This window comes from Parambassis ranga, chromosome 18 (assembly GCF_900634625.1).
Source record: "Parambassis ranga chromosome 18, fParRan2.1, whole genome shotgun sequence".
Lineage (NCBI taxonomy): Eukaryota > Metazoa > Chordata > Actinopteri > Ambassidae > Parambassis > Parambassis ranga.
This window is the reverse complement of record NC_041038.1, coordinates 5,918,992-5,938,537: the sequence shown is the minus strand read 5'-3', so window position 1 is coordinate 5,938,537 and position 19,546 is coordinate 5,918,992. Positions and strand designations below refer to the sequence as shown.

The window sequence follows — 19,546 nt, the reverse complement described above, 5'->3', positions numbered from 1 at the left end:
TTTAAGTCGATTATGGGCTAATGGCATTTGTGGGTGCCAGAGTGGATGCACAAACACATGCACCGATATGCAGATGTGGACATGCAGATCCACACACTGTTTATTAACATTATTAATTGTGTCTGGCATTTAAAAGGGCCTGACATTTATAATGATCCACAGAGAATTAAAAACTGAAACCAAACCAAACCAAAATTAAACCTTGAAGTGCAATGGGTCTTCCATATGAAATGCAAGGAAACTTCTAAACAGAGACATTAGAGCTTTTAATCATGCCTGAAGCTTCTCTTAATTGCATGGGTTTGGGTTGAGTTCAAAAGTAGCACAGACAAAAGCTGTTAATGGAAATTCATCATTCTAAAGCTATTAGCAGCTATAGTACATATTTAACTGGGTTTGGCCTCACAAAAAACGCTTTAGCTTTACCCATCTGGGGCTGTGGCAGTAGGTGTTAAAAGAGAAACTTTGGAAGTTAGGGTGAGGCTAGGTTCAGCCTCGCAGCACTGAGTTGTGCTCCAACAGTGGGGGTACTGAGTAGTTCCTTCCACTGATGCTTTTAGCTCATGTTCTCACTCTGACTTCATGCAGCCTTGCTGCTCTTCTCCACCCGTCTGTTTTTTGCTCTCTGGAGGGTTGAGGGTTCAGGCGGGGTAGCGTAGCAAGAGATTTCCCAAAATAGAGGGAGTAAACTCAAAGCGACTGTGGACGCTGATGGTACACACGCCTAGAGCACAAAACACAACTACCTAACAAAAAGCACATGTATTTTTATGTGAAAGTGTTCTTTCAAAAATCTCACTCATTGCCAGATCTCCTTTGGTGACTTTCTGTACTCTCCTCTTCTGTGATTTGTGTCATCACATCAGTCTTTTATCGACTGCCTCCCTTTACAATTCAAATGTGTCAAGCAGGCTTAGTACTAAAGGGCCTTATAGTGCTACTGTGATGCCTTCCTGTTCTGTGTGTGCAAGAGAGCGAGTGTTCCTGCCTTATTGCAAACTCAGCAGCAAACTCTTAAAAGCAACTCAATGCTTGGTAAGTGCAGGAAAATGTCACATTAATGCACAAACAGGAGCACACACACACACGCTAGACAAGCGTGGTGGGAGGTAACATCAACAACCATACATTAGGTGTAGATACAGTCCTAGCTGAGTGTAGCTAGGTCCACACACACACACACACACTGTACAGTGTTGCACCTTTATGCTGCATCGGTACATTGTGTAAGATAAGAATTTATTGATCACTGGAGGAAAAATTCTAGTGCAGCCGAAACAGACCAAAGAGACAGGTAAAGATAAGGGAAAAATAATCTGAAATGAAAAGATAAATTTAATCCTTAGACCAGTACAGATAGATTCTTGATTACATAATATATATACCATTACAGTTTCATTAATTTCTGAATAAAAGAACTAGACCTTTGTACAGCAACATAACACAGGCAATTTAGAAACCTGCTGTGGACTAATATGTTAGTGCCGAATGTCCTGCTTAACAGTTAGCTAGTAGTAATAGTTGCTTCTTGTTCATTAGTATTACAGCTAGTTTACCATGCAAACAAACTTACTCTCCAAACAATATACTATATACAAACTATTAGTAAAAAACTATAAGTTGTGTTTTTACCACCCTTCAATAGAAACAAAAAAGACCATGGAGGAAAAGATTATGAGAGAAAAAAGAGCAAAAGGATGAGTGTAAATGAATGGGACAGGGTGCTATCCATCTCCCTGGGTCAGATCGATCAGCAAGTGAATGGATCGGTTACATCCAACTTAAGTGTGAGTGTGCGTGTGCGTGTCAAAAAGCTTCAATACTGCACTCCTCTAGTTGCAAATGAGATCTCCTCCCTAACAGAGGAAGAGCAAGAAAAGAAGGGGGGAGGGTGATGCAGAAAAAATACCTCAACAGTAAGGAGGAGGTGAGCAGAAGAGGCAAATCAAGAGAGGAAGAGGAAAAAAATAGAGAGAAGAAAGTGTGAGGGGAAAAAACTAAATAAAAACTTATCTTAGGGTGTGTGTACATTTGTGTGCATCTGTGACTAAAAGTAGGAGCAGGAGAGGCAAGGAGACATGGAGGGCAGCAGAGTCAGCAAGTGATAGGGAGACAAGACAAAAAGAGAGATGTAGAGGTGGTGGAGAAGGGAAAAGGAGTGGAGAAGGTGGTGAGGAGGAGCTGTGACTGATAACATTGTCGTACTCGGGTTGCCTCAAGGGCAGACAAGGCAGAGAGAAAGAAAGAGAGGGAATGAGACATAAAGAAAGAAAATGCGGAAATTTACAGAGCAGCCAGAGGCAGAAAGGTTTATAATATGGAACGTGAGTAAGAATGGAGAGACGGGATAGAGGAAGGAAGACGGAAACAAAAGGAGGAGCACTGCAGGTAAAGGCAAGGAAACAAGGAACAATTGGTGGCAATAGTGTTGGAGGACGGATAAAGAAAGGTGGGTAAGAGAGAGGCACAAGAAGATGGCTGTGTAGGATTTTATAAGGAGACAGATGAGAGAGAAGGTGGAAATAAAAGACAAAGTGAGAGACAGGGCAAAAGAGTTATTGCATGAGTGAGAATGCACCAAGGCAGAGACAGGAAAATAATAAGAAGGTCAAATGAAGGAGCGGAGACACCCAGGACGTGCAACAGGAGATTGCGTGAGTAAGCTGTCTGATCAGCAAGCATTACAAATGAGCGGCGTAGGCAGGTCGAGCCAGGACTTGAAGTGCCCTACTCCTACAACACCACCTGACGTTAGGGCTTTTCAGGGACCGCCACACTGTAGACCCATTTTTTCAGGGTCTTTTCACATTTTAGTATGCATGCCTCCACAGGAGGACTTCCAGCATCGACTGCCCTGGGGACGTGCTGTCACTGCAGGCATTCGTGACTTTGTCCCCAACACACACAGACCCACCCTCTCCTGCTGCATGCACTTTTCCCCATTTTTGAAACTGATGACACCAGACATAAGGAAGTAACTATCTGTGGTACTGTACCACCACTATGCTGGAGGTATGTGTGGGGTTTAAAATAGGTACAGGGCTCCTAACCAAGAGGCACTCAAGTACTTAAAGCTAAGCAGCAAAAATTACAACAAAAGCAATGTTTTCACACTTCAGTCACTACAGTCTAATAACGCTTCAGTGAATGGGCACAAACTTGTCCTTCGGCCCATCCCATCAAGCTAAACTGCATTTCTCTCAGTTACTAATACCCCATTGCTTTAATGTCGAAGCCAAACATCCTGTTTTAAAAGAAAATGCATTACATTACAGAAGTGATGATAACATAACAGCCTGAAGTGATCTATTCCCATCATCTAAGAGATCTACCTCCTTTTCATTCATTCTCTTTAAGTGAGACCATTTAGCAGAGATGAAATGTATAATCATTTTAGTTTCATCTTAAAGTGAAGGGTTCAAAATGCAGCCTGCTCTAATACAGATATCACAGAATGTGAAATTCTGCATTTTCTATTAACATTGCCTGAATGTGTGAGCTTGATAGTAAACCATCTTCACACAGAGAGGGAAAATATTAGGCAGCAATTTATGTAAACCTGTAAAGTCAGGATGATGTATAGTTATGTGTGGTCATTATTCAAAGTATTAGGTTGCATGTATTATATATCACTATATTATCATGACGCTTTCGGTTTTACTCTAGCTCCACATAAACATATCCCCTATGCTTCTCCAGTGATGTTAGTTTTCGGTCTGTCTCTGACTCACTGTCTCATCTCCTCTCTCACTGCGACTGTGACTGTTATCAACAATCCCTGTCACTCTCTCTGTATCTAGGTTACAGTTGCTATAACAACTATTATGCATGCCAATCAGTGGCAGTGACTCATTCCTATACCTTATCATCCCATAGCCACAAAACATGTGTTTACTGGCAGGATTTTCTGCATATCTGAGATTTACAATTGGACTGTTGTATGTGTTGGCTGAGCTTCCGGAGACCTACATTGTTCTTGACTTGCAGCAGAATCAAGGCTGCTAGGCTGGTGACCCAATTTGATTTTCTGACCCACAGTCTTAAGGAAGGACCCTATGATATAACATGTGGCTAATCCGCATTTACAGGTTTCTAGGTAACTGTTACTATGGGGACAGGCTGTGTTCACTCTTTTGGGATGTTGTTGCTAGGCAATAAGCTGTAGGGAGGAAGAGGTACACGGGGCTCTGTGCGTCCGCATATGTAAGAGGTGCAGTAAAAAAAAAAAAAGTTATGTGAAGGGGCATTAACCATTTCTCAGTATGGATTTTTGTGCTGTGAAGCACCAAGTGGGCATTAGTGCAGAGAGCTACTTATTTAGGAGGAGGGCTTGGCTCACACAAGCATGCCTGTGTGCGGAATGAGGTTTCTGTCTAGTCAGACTAGGTGAAGGACAGAAAACCCAGACACAAAAACACACTTCAGACAGCTCCTATTAAATATTGTTTGACTGAGGTATTGGTCTACAACCTGTTTTTTCTCATTTTCTGTCCCTCTTCTCTTTTCAGGTCTGTGGATAGCCAGGCGTTCTACCATGCCTGTCCCCCCACCCCTCAATCCCCGCAGACAAAAACACCTGCCCCACACACACCTCCACCCAAAAGAAAGAGCAGAAGGCTCCACCCTCCCCTCCCTCTCCCCTCCATCCATCCTCTCGCTTTCTCTATTATCCCCTCTTCTCATCTCCTCTCTACCCTCTTCATCCCATCTCATCCACTGCGCCTGCCCCAGGACTACAAAGAGAACCCTTCCTGACTCTGTCCCTTTCCCGGTGTTTCACTGGCTGACTCTGGTCACATGCTGCCTGCTGCCTTCCTTAATTGGAGCGGGGGAGACGTGGGGTGTGGTCTCAGCCTGTCCTTTCCACTGCGTGTGTCGAAACCTTTCAGAGTCGCTCAGCACACTCTGCGCTGACAAGGGCCTCCTGTTTGTCCCGCCGCATGTTGACCGGCGCACAGTCGAGTTGCGATTGGCTGACAACTTTATAACGGAAGTGGGCGGAAATGACTTTGTCAACATGACCGGACTGGTTGATTTGACTCTGTCAAGGAACACCATCCACCTTATTCGACCAATGGCCTTTGCTGATCTGGAGAGTTTGCGCTCTCTTCATCTGGATGGTGAGCAGTAAAGTAATTTTATAACGGCTCAACTAATTTGACCAAGTAAAATCTGGAACCAGATTTGTATTTTGTTTAGGTAATCGCTTGACAACACTTGGGCCAAGAGACCTTGCAGGTTTAGTCAACCTGCAACACCTGATTGTCAACAACAACCAGCTGGTCATAGTGTCAGTCCAGGCGTTTGATGACTTTTTGCTTACATTGGAGGACCTCGACATGTCCTACAACAACCTCAGGAGGTAAGCCTTTGCCTCTGTTGTCATTATCCATTTATCAACATATACTTTGTTCTGCTTTGCCAAGTAGAAACACAGTCTAACACTCCAGTGTTTTTCAGTGCTCCATCTCAATTGTGAACTGCAGGCTCACCACTTAGCTCCCAAAGTGTCAAAGCCCAGTGGAAACAGCTTGTATGATTGCACAATAGTCAGCAAAGACAATAAAGAGATAGTGGCTCAAAACTGCTGAGGCTGGAAGCGCAGGACTAAAAGCTCAGGAAATTGAAAGTGAATCAATTTTGATGAAGTTCTAATTTTCTTTGACTTGGCTAAGATTTGATAAAGGCACATCTGAGCTCACTCTCCTGTGTTTGAGTGTACATTGGTATAGCTATTAAAGGTTTCATACTTGAGTGCACTACTGTGTTGTAGTCAACTCACTTCTGTGTGACAATGGAGATTACATGCACTATTACCATCTTTTTCTCTTCTGGCTTTCAGCTCAGATTATGATTTTTTCTTTGTCTCCTCTAGAGGAGCTACCCAACTTTACCTACACCATTACAATAAACTGTAAAGATTCTTGATGATGATGCACATATTATCAACTGCTGCTTGCACTGAAAAACATTAGAAGATAGTCTTCATTGTGATTACAATCACACCTTAATAATAGGACAGGAGCACAAAGTTTCTTCACAAACTGACTTACAAAGGGCAACTCTGGCCAACAAACATAGTGACTATCTAGTGTCCATTTTAACCAAGTGATCACAAAAATGAAGATCATAGTAAAAACCCATACATCCTTTACACCAAATGAGCTCTGAAATCAACTTACAATTGTAAGCCACTGAATGGTGGTGAGTTTCATTTGCGCTCAGCCTGTTATTTTTTCCAGTGGTGCAAAGCAATTTTATACTCTGTCAAACATTGTGTTAAAAGGAACAAAGCACAGTGAGCTCAAATACTGAACAAAAAGGTGAAATTAAGAGTGTAGATAAGACTATGACAAAAAAATAAATGCTTCATATTTTCCCTGTTTTCCTACTTCCTACTTTTTGGAGTCACAGCATAGTGAGTGACTACACCAAAAGAATGCTAAATGAGTACAGCAAAGAGTTACAGATGGGACTTGTGAAACCCAGAAAAAGCAAAGGATTGTGAACAGAATGAGCATCTGCTGTTTTTGTTTGTCATCATTAATTAGTCTTTGCTTGCTCCAGTTTTCTGCATAGTAACATACGAAAGCACAGTGAACACAAAAAATGAACTTTGACTGATCTAACGGTGGTACTTCCTGTAACAATCCTGTAACGTCTTGTAAAGCCACTGTTCCCACAAGGGACGCTGACTATCAGTGCAGTATGCTAATCCTTCTAAATGTTTGATTTCTGTAGGGTACCATGGGAGTCTATTCAGAACATGGCCAGCCTGCACACTTTAAACCTGGACCACAACCTGATAGACCACATAGCAGAAGGAGTCTTTGGAGAGCTATATAAGCTTGCAAGGCTGGATATGACCTCCAACAGGCTCAGAACTCTGCCTCCCGATCCTCTCTTTGCAAGGTAGCTCTTAAGCTTCATCTTTAATGTTTCTTTAAGAAGTGGAGTAGTGAAAATATTATGTGCTTGACAACACTGCCACAGAGGCACAAAGATGGGGTTTAACATGTCACAGAGACACAAAGGTGTTAGTGTGCAGAGTCATATGCATCTTTTTCATTATATTCACTATTTATTTTGTAATTAAGCTTTCAGTATACATTCATCAGTCCACTGTGTGAGGACACTGATGCTATAAACAACACGGTTATGTAGAAATGTAATGTTAGGCACAAAAGCCACAGGAGCACGGTGAGTAATATTTCAAGATGGTCGTGGCATTGAGAGATGTGAAGCACTGCTCCTTCGTTGCGGAGGTGCCAACAAAGAGCTTAGAAATAACAACCTTACAGAGTACAGCTGTGGCAGGGCCTTGTGAACTCAGAGACTATAAAGAAATAGCTGAGGTGTTCAATAACTTCTGGGTTACAAATTGCCTTGGGGCTATGTGGTCAGGTCGAATACATCCCAGGTGAAAGTGCGGCTTTGACTTCACTCTCCACTTTACCTTAATTTTGCTGACAGCTCTGCATATTCTAATTGACATAAAAAATTACCTCTTGAAACAACCCCTTAGGCTGCTGTTCTTTAGAATACTTCTTTTCAGTATTGTTTTTTAAATTATAGCTCCCACTGAATGTGCCACATAGATCTTTACACAGAGTGTCATTTAGTTTAGCCACCTGTGCTTTGAATCTCTGTATGTAGCCACATACTGTATAGGGACGTCAAACGTCCTCTTTCTTTTTGCTTTTATTATTTCCTTTATGTTTATTCTTACACCTCCACCTGTTCCTATTTTCACACTATAATACAATGTTCTCCTGGAAGCCGGCTGCTGTCCCTGTAGGCTATTTTCAAAACTCGATCAGTTGTATTCAAAGCAGCAGCATTCAAGTAGCCATAGTATGGATGGCCATAAGTGACCACACCAATTCAACAAGCTTTACCCAAACAACATCAGACACACAATTTGATAAAAACAGAACTCCAATTAAGTTAAACGTCTCTTCAGCACTGGACTCTGACTTTAGGCTGACTGTATGTAATTGTGTGTGTATGTGTGGACTGTAGCCCACAGATGCATTTTTTATACAGTATAGAATGTGGCAGTCTCATGGGCTATCCTCCTTAGCCCTGCTTAGAAAGAAAGTTTAATGAAGCCTTGCTTTCTCCTTTAACACTTGCATTTTATTTCAATTTTAACTTGCAGAGACTAGCTCCAGGATGCTTATAACACAACAACAAAATAACTTGTTGTTGTCAATGATTTTCAAGTTGCAAATTTATCTCATCTTTGTGGAACAAGAACTAAATGTGTCATCACTTTAAATACCTGATTTCTGTTTTCAGGTCCCAGACAGGTGCAATAAGTCCAACACCTTACAATGCTGTCATAAGTCTAAATTTTGGAGGGAACCCACTGCACTGCAACTGTGAACTGCTTTGGTTAAGACGGCTCATCCGAGGAGATGACATGGAGACATGTGCCACTCCTGCTCACCTGGCTGGAAGGTAAATGTATATGGAGCACTATACTCCTTGGCCAGTCTATTTGTCAGACCAATCAAGGTAAATACTTGAGTTTTAGTACATGTCCAGAGCCTGTCCATGTGTAGAGCCTCAGATATGAGATCACCCTCTGTACAAAAAATAAAAAACTCACAGGACAGGTAGACTAAGAGGAGAACGAGGAGTGTGACATTTTCTCTTTTGTGCTTTTCTCCTACTAGTTATTTACACACAGTTACTCTTTTTCTCCTTCTAGAGAGTAACATGATCATGATCAGGCTGTAACTGATCTATGCCGTTAAATTGGTAGGATAAGAGCACAAAAACTGTCTTCAAGTTAATAAACTTTTTAAAAACCCCTGGGAGACAATTCATATGACAAACCTGTACTTGAAAAACCAAAAGGGTAAATTCCACCTTCCCCATTTTAACTTCCTCCCTCTTTGGTTTTTGTTCCTTAGATACTTCTGGTCGATTCCTGAGGAGGAATTCACTTGTGAACCACCCCTCATCACCCGTCACACGCACAAGCTGTGGGTGCTGGAGGGTCAGCAAGCCACCCTGAAATGTCGTGCTATTGGTGACCCTGAGCCAGTAGTCCACTGGGTTTCACCAGATGACCGCATCATTGCAAACTCATCCCGGACCAGCTCTTTTAGCAATGGAACATTGGATATCTTAGTAACAGTTGCCCGGGATGATGGGGCGTACACATGTATTGCAATAAATGCAGCAGGTGAAGCAACTGCCACTGTGGACCTGAAAATAATCCCCCTACCTCACCGTGGTGGAGTGGGTGGAAACACAGGGAGCAACAATGTTAACACCAAGAACAATAGGAACGTGACCAATGGGATTTTACGGACCGATCCAGGCTCATCGGATATCAGCACAGGAAAAAATGGAGGGATTAACAATGGTGTGGGACGTGGAGAGACAGAGGATGGGAGACGAGCTGGAGCAGAAGATGATGAGGGTGACAGTGGTAGGGCCTCTGAAGGGGAGAGGGCTGAAGGAGGAAGCATGGAGGATGACGAGGGAGATGAGGAGGAAGGAAGGATGGTTGGAGTACAGGGAGTGACATCAACTTCGGCTCAGGTCCGATGGGATTTGGGACGTTTGTCTGCAGCTTATGTTGTCTGGATGTATCAAATACAGTATAACTGCACCGCTGACGAAACCCTAATCTACAGGTGAGTTAAAATTTTTATTGTATCTAATTTCCCTCTTTCTTTAAACAATTATTTTAGCTCATCTTAGCTTATGTACTTGACAATGCATTTCTGTTATCACCTCTTTATGCAACAACTTTATGTTTATGTCAGTGTCATCCTGCCTCAAAAGGTGAATCCTGTGAATCCTGTTTTCATGCAAACCTCCTTAAATATTTATCCATTACAGCATGACACTTCAGTAGTGAAACTGTTCATCTTGTACTGGCAGATAGCTCAAGGGAAGGATGAATGGGGAGACAGATGAAGGGATCGTGGGGCGAAGGCAGTACATAATTTATGACCAGCACTGTATGACACTAGAACCCAACAGGTGAAAAGACAAGTGCATATGGATAAGTGCACAATAAGAGGAAGAGCAGATCAATGCTGTAGAACTGAAGCGCATTCTGAGTGAGTCGAAAATGTGCGACTGTGTGTCATGGAACATTAAATCGTCTAGAGACAAGCGTTTCTGATTGCAACACACGTCTACATTTCAAATTTGATAATGTAGTACAGAATCCTGATGGTACATTTATTTAATCTGAAATAATATTTAAATCTTCAGCATGCCATGTCATTTCAATTTAAAATGAGATTCCCTCACACTTCACTGTCCATGCTTACTCTCGATGCTCTTAGAGGCAGATAAATGAACCTTTAGAAACTGGGTTTGAGGGCAACAGTGTTCATCTTGTTACCACAAATTACTAAAGAGGCCACCTCCACACCCCTCATCTACATGCCTGTGTTTCAGTAAAGCTGATACATATTTCCTATGCATGGCTGTAAGCCAATGTGTGTAATGTCAATGTGGGGCCTACAGTTAAACTCAAAGCAGGAAACAAAAGAAGAAGTAATTAAAGCCATGTTTCTGTGAAACAACAACAAAATAATGGATCACTCACTGTGCATACTTCACACTACAGAAACTGACCAAACATCAGGTGAAACATAGCTAGAAATGAAAAGAATACATGAAAATGAAGAGTGAACATGGCTGAGATGGAAGGCCTGTCTTTCAATACATCAGTGTGTGGTTTGAGTTTCAATTACTTTGTATACTTACATGTATAATACAACGCACCCTTTATGAATTATGTCTATACACATTCCAAGTTTACAAGCACATACCTGATGAAACATTTATGTGTGGGGTTATTGCTACAGCAAAACAATGGCAGGGAACCGTGAGAGGAAGATGGAAAGACAGCAGACAAGAGGAGGTTGAGGATGAGCTGCCATTTTGGTATTATTTGTGTGTTTGTGTTTTTATTTTCTTTTGGCAGCTATGTACAGTTAGGGTGGAATGTGGCTTCCCTCAGGTATTATAAAAAATGCATTAAGCTGTAAGTGGTAGTGAGATGGGGTGAAGGGAGCTAAATATTTGACAGAAAGAGGGCAGGGAAGACAGACAGATCGAAAGATGATTGGAAACTAAGGATTGTGAGAAAGTAAGGGAAATGGCAGCTAAGGGTGGGAAAAAAAGATAGATGGGAAGAATAAACTAATACTTTGAATAAAGGATAGAGCCAGAAAAAAATGTGCGAGTTAAGATGGGAATAAGGGCCTCAGAGATTCCAGTATATAGATGACAAGTACTGAGGGAGAAGTGCAAGATGGAGGAAATGGGCTCCATTCCTAAATCACCTTGGGAGAGATTGAGATGAAAGAGGGATGGGTGAGAGGAGACAGACTGACAGACAGTGTGGGGGGAGAGAGGTTAGGTGCAAATGGTCCTCAAGAAAATAGCAAGGAAGGAAGGAAGTAGGAGTGGATAAAGGGAGGGAAGGTATTTAAATCTATCAAGCAGAAAAACATGTGTACACAAGACACACACCTGGGTATGGAACAAAGAGAGTTATGTAATGAAAGAGAATGAGAGAGTGAGAAGGGAGCCCAGAGAAACCTAAGACAGGAAGCAGCCTTTTTAAAATAAGCAAAGAGGAAAAAATGTGACAAGGGACCAGGAAGATGAAGAAATGAGGCCCTGCAGCAAAGTGCTACACTGCTGGAAGGGTGGTAGGGTGGTTAAAAAGATGGAGGTAAAGAGGTGCCCTATTCAAGTGCCACATCAAAACAAATGAGTGCAGATTCTGTATCCCATGACACATTTGTGACAATTACACATAGAAAACTAATTAAATGATTGAATTAAATTAGGTGAATTAGATCTCAAACCCCTGGTTGATCAGCTACATTATGTAAATTCCTTTATGGAATAATATTAGGTAAAGGTGTGTTATCTATAAGATTAGTGCATATAATGTCTAAATGCAGGAAATACTTTGTCTTCAAGACAGGCAATACAGTCTGGTAAAGAGACAACTTTAAAGAAGTGGCAGCATTCGTAAAGGTGAAGCCTTGGCTGTGCAGCAACAAGAAAATGCTGATACACACTAAACAGAAAGAAAATTGAGGAGAGATAAGCAAGAAAGAACGAGCCAAGGCAACTGCCATCACAGGGGAGCTGCTGTAGCTCAAGAGGGAGTAAGCGATCTGAGGTTTGACTAAACTCCAAACAAATCACACTGCCAACAAAACCGAGCAAGGGGATTGGAGGGAGACAGAGATGTAGTGGCTATTTTAGAGGTGAAATTAAGATATACATGCCTAACCGAGTTGCCAAAAAATAAGCTTAAAATAAGAGACAAAGTTTAAGGGCTTTTCAGGCAAATACAAGAAAATCTGTCTTACAGGACATATAACAAGGACATTGAAGGGGACAGTGTTTAAAAGGAAGCATACCACAATACTGCCAAGTATTTCCAGTATGGTTTTCTTTCATGATATCAATGTGCTAGCGCCAACTGCAATATCACGCCAGTGAGCAAGAAGACAAGTCAACCAAAGGGAGTCTGGCTTATACATTAAAAAGAACTGACCAGAAGAGTGAGATTTCTGGCTTTCTACCAGAGATTGGTTTCCAAATTGTGTTGTTGCTGCTGTATGTCAGCATTGGCAGTAAAGAACAGAAAAAAATGAACCAAGCTTAACTGGGCCAAGGATGAGGAGAGAGACACAAGAAGTGCAGAGAGGATTTAAGAGAGGGAGACAAGGAAACAGAAAAAGCAAGCACCTAATCTCTGACAAAAAAAAAGTGAGCATAGTGAGTGTGTGTGTAGTGAGACAGAGGTATATAGATTACAGGACAGCACATTGCACTGTGTGGCTGCCAGATTTAATCAACTTTAAAGGTCAGTCACATGCTAGACAACACCAGCCTCCATTTTATCATAGCCTGTCTAATTCTAATGGCATCTGTGACAGTGCCAGGTGGGATGCGGCGTCCACTGGGCACCGCTCACCCTGTCACCCTTGGCTCCCCTGACAACATCAGCTGAGCCTGCTTCTTGAAGCTTTACAGCGCTGATCCACACTTTGATCATTTAATGTGAGAAGGTGCCTGAACAGCCAAACTGTAGAATATCCAAGGATTTTCTTGCTGCTTGACTGTGAACAATGACTAAACTGACGCATCTTACCAGAAGGTCAAAAAGCAGAAGAAAAAATGTCCCTCCATCTTAATGAGGCTGCATTCCTAAAGCAACTCATGGGTACCAGCTATTAGAAAATTTGTTTATCTCTGGTTTTGCTGTGCATGAGGGGATTAGCTGAACTCATTTGTAAATTACCATGGAGCATGCAGGGCTAATTCAAAAGCCATCAGACACAATCAGAGTAATATATCTACATGTCCTTAAACATAATACAATCAGTTCATTGCTGATAGCTTCCAATTGTGTTCAGTGGAAACCGGACCACTGGCTTTTCACTTTACTTTCATTTCCAGTCAAGTTAAGGCAAAACTTAGATGAGTCCCACCCCAACCGGATATTCTGCATGCAAATAATTCAATTAAATTTTATTTGTATAGCACATTTTACACTCAGAATTGTTTCAAAGTGCTTTACAGAGCCAGAGCCTGAATCCCCAAATAGAGTGGCTTAGCCTTGTAATTGCCTTAGAAATGTAGCAAACTTCACTGATTTCTTTATTGGGACAAGGTGCTACGAATAAAGGACAAAGTCCAGCCTCATAAATTGCATAGTGTTGAGATATCATCTCAAAATCCATCCATCCATGACACTATAAATTAATTCATAACACCACTCAGGATTTCACAGCAACATTGTTTGGTGCAGGACTATTTTACAGAGCAGGCATTATGTTTTTATAGTATAGATTTCACTGTGTTCAATCCCTGTGAGTAGAATACATTATTCAATATCAATGTCTGAATTATATAAGATGAAATCTAGGGCTTTATTTTACGCTTCTGATCTTTTTTCTCTCTCCCCCTGAAGGCTGTAGGGAAATAAGACATGATTCCCTGACACAAACAGTATATCAGGGGGTATATGTGAGACACTTGTACAGTTCAAAACCCAAAAGTTTCTTATTATGCTCAAAAGTCTTCTAAGTGTGCAGGCAGGAGTGTTAGGCCTTTGACAGTCTTCACAACTGCACATTGGGTCACAACAGGATCATTGTTCCTGCTGGCCACTCAAAGTTTTGGCACAGAATTTAATGGGAACAGAAACGATCACACAGGGACAGAGAGAGGAGGAAGTTGGTGAGAGAATCACACAGAGTTTAAGAAATAATGAGAATAATGAAAGTGGAGTGGGAAAAAAAGAAACGCACAGTTAAAAAGGACAGGGTGAGAGTTTGACAGCATAGGACAGGAGCATGCTGGGAAATAGACACTTGAGAACATGGCTAATGAGTCACAAAAGTAGACGAAACTGAAGGAAGAAAAACAGAACCTGAGAATTAGGTGTATGGCAATGGTATTCATTTGCTACAGCATATTTCCTTAATGTTTGACACAAAGTACTAAAGTGAAGCTACTTATCTGTTGAACTATCAAAGTAAGTATTTGCACATATTGCTTGGATACACCAAACTACACACACTCAAACATCCTGAGATGCTTTGACTTTAACTGTCATGTTACATATACCATCTACAATACAATGTTGCTGGGAAAACTTGATATCAGCATCCCATTTTAGCCTGGTATGAGGTTTGGTAACAACACAAAAAAAAAATCATATGAAAACAAGATAAGTGCATCTGCTGAGGCGGGGACAGATAAGGAAGTAAAGAAAGATTTGTGCGGGGCAGGGTGGCAGCATGCAGAGACAAAGCTGGAGAAAGAGGCAGGCAGGAAAAAAGAACAAGGACTCAGACTGCAGAAGAGATTGAGGAGAGGAGGAATCAGAGGAGGATAAAATGAGGTTGAGACTTTTACCCCATGGGGAGATGTAATTAAGTGTTAAACTAAAGTGTCAATAAATGTGCCAGCTCACATCAGAGGCATAAGAAGGAAGGAGGAGAGGAAGGGTCAGGACTCAATACATATGTCAGCCTATATTATACTGCAGGGCCAAGAAAAGGGAGTGTGAGTACATAGAGTGGATGGAACATTATGCTTCATGCTACCATTTACTAGGCGGTTACATTAAAATGAATAAAGAAACGGGAAGAAAATACTGAGGAACTGGGGAGGAGAAGGAGGTCAGGAAAAAAAAAACAAGAATAAGAGAGAAAACAACTGAATCAGGCGGCACAGGGGAAAAAAAATCAGGCCAAATGAGGAAGAGTTGAGGGCCAGATTGAGGAGAGCAAAAGGACAGAAGGAGGGATGAAACAAAATCTGGAAGGAAAAAAAGGAGATTGACAGAATGACAGATCAAGGAAAACAGAAGACATGAGGAGATAAAATTAAGTGAGACGGCAAACAAGACCGTAAACAGTGGCATCAGGAGCAAAAATAGAGGAAAGGGTAAACGAACAAAAGACATGGGGAAAAGGAAACGATAGCAGTATAGATGTCAGCCAAAAGAGGAGATAATTGTTTCGTTGTTCGTCTTTCTTTCTCCCTCTTCTCTGGCTCTCGTGCTCTCTGTGCCCAATCTTGTCTGGTGTCAGACCACCCGGTTTGGTAAAGCAGATAGAGAAGAGGACCTGAGACAGCAGGAATAACAAGCCAATACAAAGAACGAGACAGAAAGATGAGGAAGAAGAGACAGGATTCCACCACTCTGCTATCCCTTCCACTATCACTCTTTCCTTCTCCTCTCTCCCCCCCTTGCTCTCCCGGGTACTAATAATTACTCGTTTCTGTGTCACCAGCTTGAACAAAGCACTCCCTTGTCTTTCGCTTTCAGCCTGCATCTGTGTGTGCATGCCTTTGCAGGGTTTAACCATAATTAGAAGCACAGAGTCTCTCTCTCTCTCTCTCTCACACACACACATACACTTGGTGTGCTAGGAGATGGTGCATGATACCCAAGACTAATGAGAACAACACTTGCCAATTCAGCAAAAAACATTTTTGATCAATTTCATTTCAAACCGGCAGTCCAAGTTATATGAGCTGCAGTATATTTTCATGGACATACATTGTCTCAGATGAGCTGAGGTTTCAGGTGAATATCATTTCATATGTCTAAGATGTGTACCCATGCCACATAGACAAGTGTGGTTAAAATGAATAATGCAGCAAGTGGTAGCGAATCAGCATATCAAAGATGCATGTATTGTGAATGTGTCCGGGTCCTCCATGTATATTTTAGTGAATTTGCTTGCCTATTTCTGTCGCTCCCAGTGTAGCAAAACCAACTAGAGAAGTGATTCACAATCTCATAGGGGGAGGGAGCATTTGGGATGGGGGCGACATATAAAATGAGAGCAAATGGAGGAAGAAGAGGAGATGGGAGACTGAGAATCAGGGAGGAGCTGGGGTGACTAAAAAGACAGAAATAAAGAGGAGGGGAGAACAGAAGGAAGAAGAGGAGAGAAGGAGTGACCTTGGATGCTAAATGGTGGTACATGGTTATTGCTGTGGCTAATAGAGACATAGTAGAGTGACTGTAAAAAGGAGAAGGGCTGGGAGGTCAGGTGGAGCCCAAAGAGAATTGCAGAAGGATTTGCAGTGAGCAAAGCTGATTGTCTGCAGAAATGCGGATGGCAAAAGACAGAAAGAAGTGTGCAGAGTGAACAAACACAACTAAATGTATGTGCTAAAAGGTGCAAGGAAAGAGGCTAACTGTCGAACAAAAGTGCAGCACTGCAAATTTAGGTAAAAGGAAGAGAAGCATGGGCGATTACAAAGCAAGGAAAAGGGCAGAGGATGTGGACAGATAAGAGGGAGTGAATGATCAGTGCAAATCTGTTCATAAAAGATGGATGGGAAAAGAATAAGTAGGATAGACTGAAGGGGGAGGATCGAAAAAAAGAGCTGAAAAGACGAAAAGAAAAGAGGAAAGGATGGAGCAAAGAAAAGAAAGGGTATTGAATAGATGGATTAGAAAAATGACTCAAGCTGTGTGCATGTGTGTGAGATCCATGGTCACACAATGAAGGATCAATTGAAGTTTATTTCCCCAGTTTATCCTACATGCTGTGCACTACGAAAGCATTCAGTTGTTTTATGTTAATCCACGTAAGTACAAATTGCTGCAGTAGGAATCATAATGCAGCCGTATCACATTTCCACAAATCAGAAAGTAGAAACAGAGGATATGATGCTTGCATACGATTTTAATAATAATACTGTTGCTTTTTCATCGTCCAATAATGCAAGCGATTATAGTGACTACATCAGCAACATAGGGAAACACAGAAAATGTGAATAACCAGGATGCATTGATAGGAATCACAGTAAAAGAAAATAAATTTAAATAATAACCCTTTGTTACATAGAACCATCCCCTCACTTGACTACATGACGCCACACTGTGATGGTCAAGTCTTTCTGCCTAGCAGGATCTATCAATTATCCACAGATGCATAAAGGCTGCGGATGAATTGACACCACTGTAATACATCTCTGGGTCTTTTATTAGCCTGTAATACACCCAAGGCTTTTTTTTTCAGAAACAAAGCAGCTTCACTGTGAGCGCTGCTTTTTGTACATCTCATGGTAGAAAACTGATTCACACCCACTGTCTTTACTACTCGACTGTACAGGGGCACAATCCATTGCAGGGATTGATTAGTATCATTTTTACTTTTGGTCCATGAGATATAACGGCTTGTGTTTGTTACTTAGGAATAAACAGTACATGAAAATTGATGATTTTATATTAGACTGTTAGTTACTGCTCTGGGGGGCTGTTTGTGAGGCTACCTGCCACTATAAGGAATTAATGTTCTTAACGGATCTTTTCATCAGTGCTAGTGCATTGTTCTAGTTGATTTTGCTACACTATCTATTTATAGGGTAAATAACAGCTTCATATTGTATCAATCAAAGTTACTGATTATGGTTCATTGGCTTATTGGCTTCTGTATACTCTTACAATCAAAGAATGACATTGTTACCATGTAGCGTCTTTGTGTAGTTTTATATTTTGGATCTTTCTTTTTTTACTTTCTAAACTGATGCCATAGGGTAACAAGGCAACAAGTGGTGAATATTATTCTGTCAAAAGAAGCCATGAAAGCTGACTGCCGTCAGTGTTTAATATATGGACCTTCCAAGAAGAGATGCTTTCACTACAATTACTGCACTGTTGAGGCAATAATGAGCTTTTGCCATGGTAACATACACCTGGTCCCTGAATTACTCCAGCGCGCAGAATGAGTTAACTGGCAAATTTGTGACTGTGTTAGAAAAGAATCTATAGCGACCTAATGACCACTGGATGAGGATAATTTTAATGAGAATGGCCCATATGTCTGTTCAGATTATACTGGAATCTGGAGTGCCAGACAGTACATTGCAATTCCTTATTAAATTCATGCTGAGCTTCTGCTGGAAATAAGGAGTTTGGAGGTATTTCTGTGCCGGTCTTTGCTATTCAAATCACTCCGGGCCATTTGCTAAAACTGTGTGGCATGATGAAAATACATGTTTAATTGTAAACTATACCTGTGCCACAGTTAATATTCTGGGCATTTGTTCAGAAAAAAAATCAATTTTGTTAACTTTTAAGGCTCGAGAACATGGCGAAAATCTGTGATCAATATCCCTAGTTTGTAATACTCTAACCCAAATCCATGGATCTGCCCTGTAGCTCGCATTGTTTATTTCCCAGATAACCTTGCATTATTTAAAACAAATCGAAATCTAATCCCATCATTATATCCACGCTCATGTGAATATTTATATGACAACTTTCAATCTGACGGGTTTCATTAAAAAAAACTTGATTATGTAAAATTACCTAATTACATTCAGTTAATTAACTGAAGGACAACGCAAGTAGAATACACTCTGCTGCCCTTGTTCTCTTTATAAACAGAGGTAGGTTAGAAGCCTTCTGCAGTCACTCCCTGGATGTCTGAGTCATCCTAGATGGCATTTATAGGATGTAGCTCAAGTCTGAGGGGAACCGCACTGGTTAGTAACATATGATACAAATAAGCCCCTTTGAAGTAGAGAGAAAAAGAGAGAAATACAGGCAAAGTAAAAATGCAGATGAGAGGAAAGAAGAGTCAGTGACAAATTTTCACAAATCTGCACAAACTTGCCCACACAAGAGGGTTGGTACAAAGGAGGGCAAAGATATCAGTGACAGACACTGAGGTGTGCTCTAGTCTCCCACACACACTTTACCCTAACATGTCACATACACAAACCCACTGACGCGAAAATACATTTTTGCTATGCCCTAAATACACATGTAACCGTTAACACAGTGAGATACAACTTATGTAAAACCTCTGTCCTCCCTTCTCATCACCACCTATTATTGTTTTTTCCCTCTGCCTCTATTGTTCACCTCACCCATTTGTTAGTTCTAGCAGCAGCTCAAACACTTAAAATGAGGACACATTCAAAGCACTTCGCTGTTTATTATCCCACGCAGGCACTCACTCATTACAGACACAAGCATGCACACATAAGAACACAAGGC

At 41.3% G+C, this 19,546-nt stretch overlaps 2 protein-coding genes across 3 annotated transcripts in view; one reads left to right on the top strand and one right to left on the bottom strand.

Annotated features, from left to right (window-relative positions):
- pcxb (pyruvate carboxylase b) overlaps positions 1 to 19,546 on the bottom strand; it is a 223,082-nt gene that overhangs the window by 72,238 nt on the left and 131,298 nt on the right. The gene's annotated exons all lie outside the window — the stretch shown is intronic.
- Positions 1 to 19,546, top strand: part of LOC114450628 (leucine-rich repeat and fibronectin type-III domain-containing protein 4) — a 32,406-nt gene that overhangs the window by 10,321 nt on the left and 2,539 nt on the right. Inside the window, exons 2-6 of the mRNA XM_028428838.1 lie at positions 4,509 to 5,120; positions 5,200 to 5,362; positions 6,742 to 6,912; positions 8,302 to 8,463; positions 8,922 to 9,653. Of these exons, the coding sequence (XP_028284639.1) occupies positions 4,535 to 5,120; positions 5,200 to 5,362; positions 6,742 to 6,912; positions 8,302 to 8,463; positions 8,922 to 9,653 (1,814 nt within the window). The 5' untranslated portion in view covers positions 4,509 to 4,534. The remainder of the gene's footprint in view (positions 1 to 4,508; positions 5,121 to 5,199; positions 5,363 to 6,741; positions 6,913 to 8,301; positions 8,464 to 8,921; positions 9,654 to 19,546) is intronic.